This window comes from Vipera ursinii (genome assembly GCF_947247035.1).
Source record: "Vipera ursinii genome assembly, chromosome: 8".
Taxonomy (NCBI): Eukaryota; Metazoa; Chordata; class Lepidosauria; order Squamata; family Viperidae; genus Vipera; species Vipera ursinii.
Genome location: NC_139519.1, coordinates 3,743,190 through 3,755,686, shown reverse-complemented (window position 1 = coordinate 3,755,686; position 12,497 = coordinate 3,743,190). Strand labels below are relative to the sequence as shown.

At 40.3% G+C, this 12,497-nt stretch overlaps 1 protein-coding gene across 1 annotated transcript; it reads right to left on the bottom strand.

The window, feature by feature from the left end:
- Positions 1–3,814: 3,814 nt before the first annotated feature.
- Positions 3,815–7,010, bottom strand: BMP10 (bone morphogenetic protein 10; the record flags this gene model as incomplete). Its single annotated transcript, XM_083368826.1, has 2 exons — positions 6,571–7,010; positions 3,815–4,752 (listed from the first exon to the last, which is right to left on the bottom strand). Exons 1-2 carry the CDS (start codon positions 6,875–6,877, stop codon positions 3,815–3,817), a joined length of 1,245 nt encoding a protein of 414 aa, XP_083224952.1. The 5' UTR covers positions 6,878–7,010.
- Positions 7,011–12,497: the final 5,487 nt, after the last annotated feature.

Sequence of the window (12,497 nt, the reverse complement as noted above, 5' to 3'; positions counted from 1 at the left end):
GAGAACAATTAATCAGTGGAATGGTTTGCCTCCAGAGGTTGTTGGTGCTCCATCACTGGAGGTTTTCTTGGACAACCATTTATCTGAGATGGCACAAGCACTCCTGTCTTGGGCAGGGGGTTTGACTAGAAGACCTCCAAGGTCATGTCCAACGCTGTGACTCTAGGATCTGCTGCACTGCAGCTCAACTGAATCTTGAGGCCAGCGCATGCTTAGCTGGCTCCTACCCTGCTCTAATCAGGCCAGGGTCACATCCCTCATTCCTGGCCAGCTCTAGCTATGAATGTCCAATCCACATCACCAAGAGGACCAACTATTCTGTCCCTCAAACGCTGGCCCTTCTGGGCAGGAACTTGATAAAACAATATAAAACAACTTGGTTTTCAATTTGTGTTTTCAGCATGAGAGCCAAACCATACATTTGGAAAGTGCATAAATTAGAGCGGGTCAATGCAATGTAGCTCAGAGTAGTTTTCCACTCAGAAGGTACATGATAGACACTCTTAGCACTGTGTGGTGCAATCGGCCCTTAGGACGATGAATGCCACGAAGCATTTCTTTTACGCTGGTGGTGGACAATTATCTCCACCGCTTTAAAACCATCTGAAGCTGAAACAGTGGCCCAAAACTGTTGTGGGGCACAAACAGCAATCTATCTGATGAAGCAGCTGCAAACAAAACTCCTGAGGTGAATTCTAGCTGTGCCCAATGGAACATCAAATGCTCTGTTAAGACTGGGAACAGAAATGCCATTGATTCAGGTGAGGGCCCAAAAGATGATAACGGCTCAAAATGCAATTTTTCCTAGTTAGTCTGAACCCTCTACGTTTAATAGATAACTTTTCCTCGCTCTAGAAACAGGCAGTAGAGCATAAGCTGGCTTCATATGGATTCTCTCCACTATTCTTAAAATCATTAGGTGACCATCAAGCCCTGCATAGAATATAGAACTTAAAATAATAGCTTGGAAGGGCCTTGAAGGTCTTCTAGTCTAACACCCTGCCCCTGGCAGGAGATACCATTCCAGACAAATGGCTGCTCAATCTCTTCTTAAAAACCTCCAGTGCTGGAGCACCCAGAACTCCAGGAGACAAGCCATTCCACGGATTAATTGTTCTCAACAATAAGTTATGTGGAGTTCCAGATTGAAATTAGTAGGCTCTGTCAACATGATGGGGTTTGGATTAACGGGGGGCACATGGGAACCAGCAAGTTACTTGGTAAATTTAACCTTGTCAAGAGTTAGCCTTCTTTAAAACTAGATTTAACATTCTTCCACCTGCACTTCTTCAAGGCAGATATAGAATCCTTGCAGCTGAGGGTATTTGTCCAAGTGGTGATAAGGAGTTTGAAACGGTCTCACATATATTACTACGTTGTAAATTTTACAGAGACATTAACCTACATTGTACAGAGACATCAATCTACATTGTACCCCTAGTAGATAAATTCCCTGGAAGGCCAATTGTATATGAACATTCTCCTTCAGCATCTAAAACTATTGATTATGTGTACAGGAGCCTGTGATGAAAGCAAGCTATAATTGGCCAAAGATGTATTTACTTTTGTTTTAAAATACTACTTGGTTTGATGCATTTAACTATTCACTGTAGGGAAAATATAGCTTTTATTTTTACTTTGTACCTATTAACATTTTAGATTTATCACCTGGGAAACAAGTGTATTAGCATCATAATGGAGGAATGAATATTATATTCTGTGGTTTATTTTGCTAGCTAGTGATTTATTGTATTCGGTTGCTTCACTCTGATTTTGTTTGTTTTGTTAGTTTAAATTTTGCGAGTTATTTACTGAATAAATATTATTGGTTGATTGACATCTAAAGTGCGTAGATTTCTCTACAGAGAAATACGATATAAGGTAGCATCTGTGGCAAAAGCAGAAACATCTGGAGCAGACGGGAGGCGGAGGATTCCCACAGCAGCTATCCTGAAGAACAAAGGCTCACCTTAGCGGTGAGGATTGTGATGGATCCCTCCAAAGCCTGTTAGAGACTAAATAGGGGGGCAAATTCATCAGCTCCCAGTTTTTGCTGTATGAAAAAAAAATATACACTCTCTATATTCAAGGACCTTAGGCTTGAAAGTGATTGTATGCTGGATGTCACTGTATTTTGTATTACATTGTGAGATGAAAAAAACAAGGACAAATTAATATATTTACAAAGACAATGAAGAAGAAAGTTCATTGAAATTGGGGGATGATATTAGCATCAAAACGGTTCAATATATATAGGATTACCCAAGTGTGTTTGGTAAACATACAAGCACAAAAATAAAACATTTTATATTCTACATTATATTACAAGGACAACAGTCAATAAATAGATCAATAAATAATGGCTGCAGGGACAAAGGTTGGGTGGATTTCAGCAAGTCCTTCGGCAAGTGCTTTGCATGAGAATGCTCCTGAAGGTTGGTGCTCTCAAAGACCATCTTCTCTCTCTCTCTCTCTCTCTCTGAGAAGATTGCTTTTCCTTAAAAGTATAAAGCAGTGGTGGGGCTTAGTACAGTAAGCCCACAAAGGGCTGGAGACACAACGTCAATTACACTTTCCAAAGAATCTGACCAATTTCCAGCTTAGTATAAATAAAGCACCACCAGGCCTATTTTTTCTCAACTCCAACACCTTCTTATCGCAATGATTTGTCGGAGAGGAGTGGTGGAAACTTGACATGTGACCTCCATTGTACACATGGAGAACTGTCTCATGAATTGACAGCTCCACTAAGGAAGAGCCCCTTTCGGTCCAAAGAGTCTTGAAATTTCAGCGCAAAAAATAAAAATAAAAATCCTCCCCTCCCCCCCCCCCCAATTTTAACAATGATCAAAAGAAAAATCTGCCTCAAGCAGCCAGATTCTGAATTGCATTTGTTTCATCGGTACGATGCAATGGTGATCAAGTAGGACATTTATGCAAGAGATGAGTGGGGTTTGCATCATGTGTACCCCAATCCAAATGGGGGATTAGAGGCAATTACTTTGAGGCATGTCTTGGTTATGGTATCTGAAGGGCTCCACTGAACTGACTATGCATAACAATCCTGAGAGGGATGAGGCAGTAGCAAGGAACTTTCCAGAAAGAGATTTGGAAGGCAGAAACTTTCTGAGCAACATCAACCGTTAGGCCAGTTTGTTTTCTGAGTAACCAAGGAAATAAGGAAAACATTATGACTTAGAGTCACATAACAGTTTGCTTTTGGCTTGGTTTGTTGCATGAGTTGTGGTTTATTTAATAAATCATGGTTAATAAAACCATGGCTTAGTGAGCGGTATGAACCCCATATGTCACAGCTTAGAAAAGTTTTTTTGAACTTCTCCCAGGAAAAGTCTAAGGGAAGCGTGAAGACAGAAATCAAAAAATGCTGGAGAGTTCTTGGAGGTAATTCAGTAAAGCAGCCATTTTTTTTTCCAGAGGTGTGATAAGAAATGGCAGCTTTGGGACTTTTGCTATGTTTTCTGACAACTGTTGGCTCAGTTGTAGCGGCCAGAAATTAGAAGGAGCTGAACAGGATTGCTGTCTGGGATGAACAACTGAAGAGGAAGATCTGTGATGTTTTGGGAGCTCTAGCTGAAGCTAAGGAGATGCCTCTGCTCGCTGCTGTTTAGGAGGCCAATTGTCTCCTCCCATCCCCATCCTCCCCTTTGCTCCAGCCATCGTTCCTAAACTGTTGCAAGTCTCCAGTGTCCCTTTTCCTTGTTCAATGAATTGACTGCATCTCAAAATTGTTCAGATGGAACCATGAAATCCCATCAAAGCCAAAAACAACGTGCAAGAGCCCCATCTCCTGCTACTATCTGCAGCCACATTCTGAGACGGACATGCCCTCATAGTTTTGCTTGAAGGTGACTATCCCTTTATCCAAGAAGAGCAATGAGATGGGGTCTAGCTTGGTTGGGACGCAACAGGCAGGAGAAGCTCTCTGGGGATCATTCAAATGAACGGACGTCTGGACCATGGCATGGGTGGTCGACTGGCTGCCATCCAGAGGAAAGTTGCAGGCTCCTTTGCACTGGTAGGCATCGTAGCCAGCAGGCGCAATGATCCAGGAATCCCAGCCAATCTCCTTGAAATCCACATAAAGAGATGTCTTCTTGCAGGTGCTTCCCTTGGCGTTCCTCCTGATCCTGGACGTTGAGTCATAGATGATGTTGGACCTGATCTGGAGCAGATCATTGGGGCTGCTGGAGATATCCTGGAAATCTAAATCTGGCCACTCTTGCACCTGCTCGTGCTCCATCATCTCCTTCAACTCGTATATCTCCTCTTTCTTGACATGACTGTGATCGTCTGAAAACACAATTAACAGCGGCTTGTGTTTGGTCTCCAAGTTGATGTCTATGCCTCTGTGTCTTCCTGGGTTGGGATTCTCTCCCCCTCGGAACTCCACCTGCACCTCTAGCCGGTGAGTGGTTGAGTCAGAGTGATGCCACTTCCTGACGGCTTCTGTCACTTCAAATGTCTTCCATTCATTGTCAGTGCTGTAAATGAATCTGGACGCCAGCGCTTGCAGCCTCCTCTCGTCTCCCTCTTTCCCTCCTCCGCGTTCGCCCTCCAGCACTTCAAAAATGGTGATCTTCCTGTCGAGGTTTTCGTGGAGTGGTCTGTCCTCTGCCAGAGTGTAGAGCCTCAGTTCAGCCATGGTTATCTTCTCATGGTGAGGGATGGAGACGTTGAAAAGCAGGGGGCTCCTCTGCATTCCATTAAAGCGTATGGGCCGCGAACTCTGTTCTGAAAATGTTTTTAAAAATCGTATTATATTTTACATTGATACAGGATGTACCCAGTAAAGTATCGTCACTACTGCACGACAGTTTAACCTGCCTAAATCTGGTTTTGAATTGGCATTGAGAGGCAGGCCTGGCCCCAGAAATCAGTAGACCGGGAGTTCTAACCGCCCCCTCTCCCCCCCGGGCATGAAAGCTGGCTGAGTGACTGGATCGGTCCCTCTCTCTCAGCCCAACCTACCTCACAGGGTTGTTGTGAAGAAAATAGGAGGAGGAAGGCACTGCCTTGAGGTATATATGGAAAAACAGGAGGGTAAAAATCTCGATGTTGCCGTTTGGAGAAATAAATTGATTTTCTGTAACTAAACTGCTAAGTGGCCACAGGAGAGAGTTAAATTGGAGAAAAGTGTGGGAGAGATATCACTTTTGAAACAAAAACCTGTCCTAACTGTTGACAATGGAGGGGCCAGTAATAAAAGAGGGCAGAAAAATCTATTAATCAAGTGAAGGCTTTGTGACAAAATGGCAGGCTGTTAGGAATCCTAACAGGGTGAACATCGTAAAGCAGAATACAGCTTTGGCTACTGTACTTCGGTGAGGTCTATTTGAGAACAATGGATTTATAATTATAATTTCATGACCTTTACCAGAAGAAGTTCTAATTTTTTGCAGGTAGGTGCAATACAGTGCATGGTCATAAAAGACATAACAATTATTCGTAGATACTATAGACCAGGGACCATGAAGAAGGCTGATTGCAAGGAGCAGCAGAAATCTAGCTGAGAATGTGGTCCATGAAAGTCTACTCTATAACACAGTTGGAAGATATGCCAATTCTTGGCTTTTTGAAAAGCATAATTATATATGCCTTTATGCTATGATCCATGGAAATGAGTATCAGCAGCATGATCGGTAGTTAGGAAGAAGCATTTTGCAGTAAGGCATCTTAACGCTGACACATGACTAAATAAACGGTACGCTCAAGCACTCTGACTTAAGTAAATCTTACATTGAACTGTTAAAAAATATTTGCAAAACTCAATTTCTGCAAGCCAGAAATATATACCTACATGTATAATACAAGATAGCCATGGGGTATCAAACTGGTGTTTATAAGAACTGTTTTGCTTTACACAAAGTTTCAAAGAAAAGAAAGGTTTTAGTTTCTGCAAATTAACGCATTTGAGATCAATAAATTTGGCCCAGTGCTGATTTTTAGATCAGCTTGGTTTCTGTTTTATACCTCATTCTGAATCCTTGTCATTAGGATAGGTAGACCTTAAAACAACCAATTTCTAGGCTGATTTTGTGCCTGCAAAATCCTTCTGCAGCTGCGTTAAAAACAAAACTGAACAATTACTGAGTTTGAAATGTACATTTTGAAAATCCTTGCTTGTAAATTAACACGGCACCCTTGCAAAACAGCTTGCCACCTCTCTAGGACAATGCCTGAGAGTATGCAATGGCGGCATCTTTAAGGATTTCATTAGATGTTCAAAAGTTACACAAAACACACAGTCTGGCTAAATGTAGCACAGCCCAACTGAGGAATACTGTACGGCAATTAGCCTGCAGTGTGAAAGTCAACTAGCTGGGAGATTAGATGTGCCCCGTTAAGCAGTAAGACAACTCAGCACTAGGCCAGTTGAATCTCTTTGCGATTATCTTCTCTCTCAAAGTTCCTCTCTGCTCCGTTAAAAGAATAATCTTCCTTTCCTCTAGTTACAACTGTAATCTATCAACGAAAAGCCAGTGAGATAATTGGCTACTCATCCCATTGGGTTGCTCCTCCTAAAGTTGTGCAGCAAATTCAAGAACTTACCTTCATTTTTGAAGCTCCTAACAATATTGGCTGATGGCATCAGGGACTTGTCCCTGGCAAACCTATTGTAGAGCTCTAACATGTATTCTGGAGGGTCCGTCTTGGCGGCCTCTTGCAGGGGGATCCCTGAGAGATTAAGTGCCTTCAGGAGCTCATTTTGCAAATTCTGAAGCAGCGCATCCTGTTCATCAAAGAAAGGCACCTCTTCATCCACAAGGGGTACATCTAGACTCGTTATGGGGCTCCCATCTGCAAGGTAGGCCAGAAGAGAAACGGTGGCCCAAATCTGGAAGGCTACGGACTCCATGACTTCATTCAAAGTGGCCACACCGCTCTACCAAGTTTGCTGGGTGCGGTATAAGTGGCTCTTTTATCCCCCCACGAGGGTTATATACGGCTTGTGTCACCGAGGGTGGACAAGTTTGGAACTTGTGATCAGTCTCTCTCCCATTCTTATTCCCCACACCCCCTTTTTCCAGGTCTCAGTAATTGGACATGGCCTGCTCTGTCTCCTAGGGTAGCTTTCCCTCGCTTATCTCCTGTAGTGTAAGCTGTCCACCAGATTTCTCCTGCTATCTCACAACCCCTTTTTCTCTTAATGAGCATTTTGTAAACATTCCACATTTAGATGCTCCCAAAGAGAGGAATATTTTTTCTCTTTGCAGAAGACCTGATTGCCCAGCCCCGACTACTTTTGGCCTAGCTGACTGCATAATTTTTTTAAAAAAAAATTCTGTCTTTTTGTTGCATTTTTGGCTAAATGTGCAAGAGAGGGTGTCTTGTTCCTACAAGTTTCTGCTATTACATGCGACCTCCCTAAAGAGATGGGGGGGGAAAGGAAGTGATTGAAGATAAAGATTTAAAGCTTGTGACGATGTGAGGGCTTCTTATTTTAGAGAGCAGTTTCCATGTTCAAAATAAAGTTTGTCTATTGTGATGAAACAGTTGCATGATAGTCTAAATTGCTCGTGTCAAAATATATATGAATCTATCTATCTGTCCTTCTATCCAGTCAATAGTTCATTTTTTTTCTCTGTTGAAATATGCCTAGTAATATCCAAGACTGGTATATTTAAACATTATTAGAATATTCCAAATATAATACATATCTCAAAAATGAACACTTAATTATTGCACTAGATTTGGATATATTCAAGCAAAACATAATTAAGTCCATTTAAAAAAAACATTTATACAGGTTTAATTTTTTCCACATAAAGTTCCTACCAACGTTGCCTTCCTTCAGGTTAGGGACGACTGCGGTTTGTGACCAAAAAAGCCAGTCAGACCGTCGCAATGACGAATTCATTGGGTGTTTTATGGGCAATGGGTATGATAGAGACCTTAACAAGGGGCAGAGCTTCTTTTATTTATATACAGCAGTAATAGAAATTAAAGAAGAAAACAAAAAAGAAAGAGAAAAAAACAGAAAAAGCTAAAATGTAACAAGAAGAGAAAACTGAAAAAAAAACATAAAACATAGAATCATAGTGCTGGAAGGGACCTCGGAGTCCTAGTGGACGATCACTTGACTATGAGCCAGCAGTGTGCAGCAGCAGCCAAAAAAGCTAACACAATCCTGGGTTGTATAAACAGAGGCACAGAATCAAGGTCATGCAAAGTATTAGTACCGCTTTATGAAACCCTAGTGAGACCACACCTGGAATACTGCAGTCAATTTTGGTCCCCATACTACAAAAAAGATGTTGAGAGCAACTAAGATGATGAAAGACCTGGAGACTAAGACATATGAAGAACGGCTGCAGAACTTGGGTTTCGCTAGTCTAAAGAAAAGAAGAAATAGGGGTGACATGATAGCAGTGTTCCAATATCTCAGGGGTTGCCATAAAGAAGAGGGAGTCAGGCTATTCTCCAAAGCACCTGAAGGCAGGACAAGAAGCAATGGATGGAAACTAGTCAAGGAGAGAAGCAACCTGGAATTGAGGAGAAACAGTGAGGGCAATTAACCAGTGGAACAGCTTGCCTCCAGATGTTGTAGGTGCTTCATCACTGGAGGTTTTTAAGAAGAGTCTGGACAGTCACTTATCTGAAATGGTATAGGCTCTCCTGCTTGAGCAGGGGGTTGGACTAGAAGACCTCCAAGATCCCTTCCAGCTCTATTCTATTCTACTCTACTCTCCTTATACCATCCCTGTCAAATGGTTGTTCTCATTGTCAGAAAATTGCTTCTCAGTTCTTGGTTGGATCTCTCTTTAATGGTCTTCCACTCATTACTTCTTGTCCTGCCCTCAGGTGCTTTGCAAAATAAACTGACCCCTCTTCTCCGTGACCGCCTCTCAAATATTGGAATACTATTATGTCACTCTTAATCGTCCTCTTTGTTAGGCTAAACATACCTAGTCCCTTAACCATTCCTTATATGGTCTAATCTCCAGACTCATTATCATATTTATTGCTCTTCTCTGCACTCTAACAGAAAGATATAAAGAAAAATAAAAAGATATAAAGAAGTAGTTTCTAGATTCTTCACAATAGTTATAAGTACCATTATATTTTGATCTCTCTCAAGTTACACCAGAACTCTTTTCTTCCTTTAATCCTGTCTCATTGCCAAAAGCATAAACTATATATTCACTTATTTTTAGGCAAAAAGTCCATAAAGGATTTCAATCACCAATATAGATTCTCCTGCTTGATCAGGGGGCTGGACTAGAAGACCTCCAAGGTCCCTTCCAGCTTCTATTCTATTCTATTCTATTCTATTCTATTCTATTCTATTCTATTCTATTCTATTCTATTCTATTCTATTCTATTCTATTCTATTCTATTCTATTCTATTGTTTCTCTAATCAAAGAAGTCAGTTTGTTCATCTCCGCAAGTTCTCTTAATTCACCATTTTTCCATTGTTTGCACTGTTTTTGTTTATCAAATTTACATAGCTACTCATCTCACCAGAAGTGACTCTATATAATTGTGCATATGGTAATCTTGCCACAGTAATCATATATTGAAATAATCTTCCATAACTTTTTTTAACTGTTTATCCACCAGTCTTCACAGAAAAAGTCCTGGCTTCATTTTCACATTAATTTTTAAAATCCTCTACACCAATGTCTATATTTGAATTTAAAAACTTTTTAGCTCTTTTACATGTCTATCAAGCATGATAAAAAGTCTTTTCATGTTGTTTATTTATTTCCAGCATATATTTGGAAGGCGTTTATACATTCTAGAACAGTGCTTCTCAACCTGGACCCCTTTCTGAGGTATGGACTTCAATTCCCAGAATGGCTGAGGAATTCTGGGAGTTGAAGTCCACACCTCAGAAACCGGTCCAGGTTGAGAAACACTGTTCTAGATTATTTCTCTGGCATCATGTATCAACAACACATCTTTTTATAAACATTCTGTTTTAAAATTTACATAAGGTAAATTTCAACCCTTTTAAACACATGTTTTCCCATTGATCCATCTGTATATTATAACCAAAATTCTTAGCCCGCCTTATCATTTTTAAACCTGTTATTCTTCCATTGCAAATTTCCACAAAACTTTATATATTTTAGCAATATCATGTTCCTCATTGGTCCAAAATTGTGCTACAACGTCTGTCTTACTTTGTTCTTTTTATTCATTTTGAATCTTTCTGATATTTGTAAAGGGGAAAAAGCCATTGACAACTGTATCTTCTGCTATTATTTACTCTCTTGATTTAATCTTATATTGTATTCCCCTTGATGATTTTCCAATAATTCATGGTTCATTAACTTTGCCTGTTGATTCTCTTTTGTGGAATAACTACAGGTAGTCCTCGACTGACCTGGTAATGTTTCTCCTTTTCATTTCATTATAAAACATTAATTCTGTGATGAAACATTTGTATTAATAGTTTGTACACTTTGGTATGGGGTTTAAATATTTTGTGTTTTTACAGGATTGGGAAGAATGTTTTTGTAATGAGCGATTGTTAAATCTGAAATAAGTGACAAGTCCAAAAACCTTTGAAATGCAATGGTAACATTTCTTTGAACACAACAGTTCAAGCTGTTAATTATAGCCATGTGCACTACTTTCTATGAAGCCCGGAGCATGGGTGCAGGAGACTTCTTGATTAAAATGCTCTTCTTTGGGCTGAGGATTTGATGTTACCAAACTACAAAGAAGAGGGGATCAACCTATTTTCCAAAGCACCCGAAGGCCAAACAAGGAATAATGGATGGAATAATGGATCAATCTAGACTGAATGTATTTCTAGATTCAATCTAGAAATAAGGAGAAATTTTCTGACAGTGAGACCAATCAACCAATGGAACAACTTGCCTTCATAAGTTGTGGGAGCTTCATCACTGGAAGCTTTCAAGAAGAGACTGGACTGCCACCTGTCAGAAATGGTGGAGGGTCTCCTACTTGGCAGAGGGGTTGGACTAGTTGACCTACAAGGTCCCTTCCAACTCTGTTATTCTATTCTATTTCTCCCAATGGTATCTGCAGAACCCTCAAATGAAACAAAAATGTATCATCATTTTTTTTAAAATAGCCACTTTCAAATGAGAATACAAGCATCTCAGGAGTTTTTGGTGCTGTCATATGAGAAGACAAGGGCAAGATTGGGCAAATCTTGTGACATCTGGCAGTTTCAAATACCCATCCTTTCCTTGAACCAGGAATGGTATGAAGTAGCTTAAAATACAGTCAACAAAATTGAGAAAATCCACCACATTGATATTTTAGCTGCTTGATGAATGAGGTAACTGCTGGGGAGGTAAAAACTGACCTGGACAGTGTGATGGAGATGTGATAGAATAAGTATGTCAAGCTTCTGGTTTTGTGTCGCAGTGAGACGGATGCAGGAAGGCAAGGGTCTGCCTTCTGCACCCGATTTTGCCCTGCTGGGGGCCCTGAAAAGGGCCTAAAGTCACCCCGAAGAGGCGATGAAGAAGGAGGGGTACCTTGTCGATCACACAGAGATGGTTTCTCTGCTCGATCCAAGGAAAACCCTCTAAACAAACAGGGGAAAGACCGGCCACATCTCTGTGGCCGGCCATTAGCTGACAACCAAAGAACAAAGCTTAATTAGCACGTCGTAAACAGCATGTTTGAATTGGGTGAGAATATTGATCCTTTCTTTACTATTTTACAACTGAATTTCCTGGGAAAGGCTCCCAAGAAGGCTAAAACCTCCGGATGTGAACGTAAGTTTTAAATTTGTTATGGGGGACAGAAATACATAATATTGAAGTGAAAGTAATACAAAGATACATGTTTGATAAATCTGAGACCTGTGATAATTGTTAAGATTTTCTCTTGGAAAGAAAAAATTATTGAGGTGAAATATAAGAAACCAACCCTTTGTTTTAAGAGTGGAAAACATATGGACTTTGAATGACATCTAGTGGTGGATTTAAGTACAGCACCATAACTAGCCCCTTGGCTGTTTGGTACAGCTGGTAATACAGGAAAATATTTTGGCATATTTATCATCCTGACCTTCTTGGACTATAAATACCTACTGAGCTTGGACTTTTAATCTCAGGAGCTAGTGGGAGAGAAATAAAAATTCAACTTTTGAATACATCTGGCTGCAGGGAGGTTGAACATTTTGAATACTTGGAACATTGTGGATTACAGCCTTGCCTGACTGATAATTTTCAGCATACTTGAGACAAAGGATTATTATAAAATATTGCTATTAGGACTGGATTATAAAGGCTATATATAAAGACCAGAAAACTAGAGGAAACCTTGTTCCACTCATACTGAGACTGATGATACCAGAGGATTTCTAGAAATGATGCCTCAAGAAAAATCAAATACCTTCCAGAAAGAAATACTTTTTATGTTACAGCAAATTCATCAAACCATTGTTGCACAAAAAGAAGACATAAAAAGAAACCATAATGAGACTAAAAATAACCTAGATGATATAAAGGACCAAATCTCCAAAATGAAGCCACACTGGAAAGCT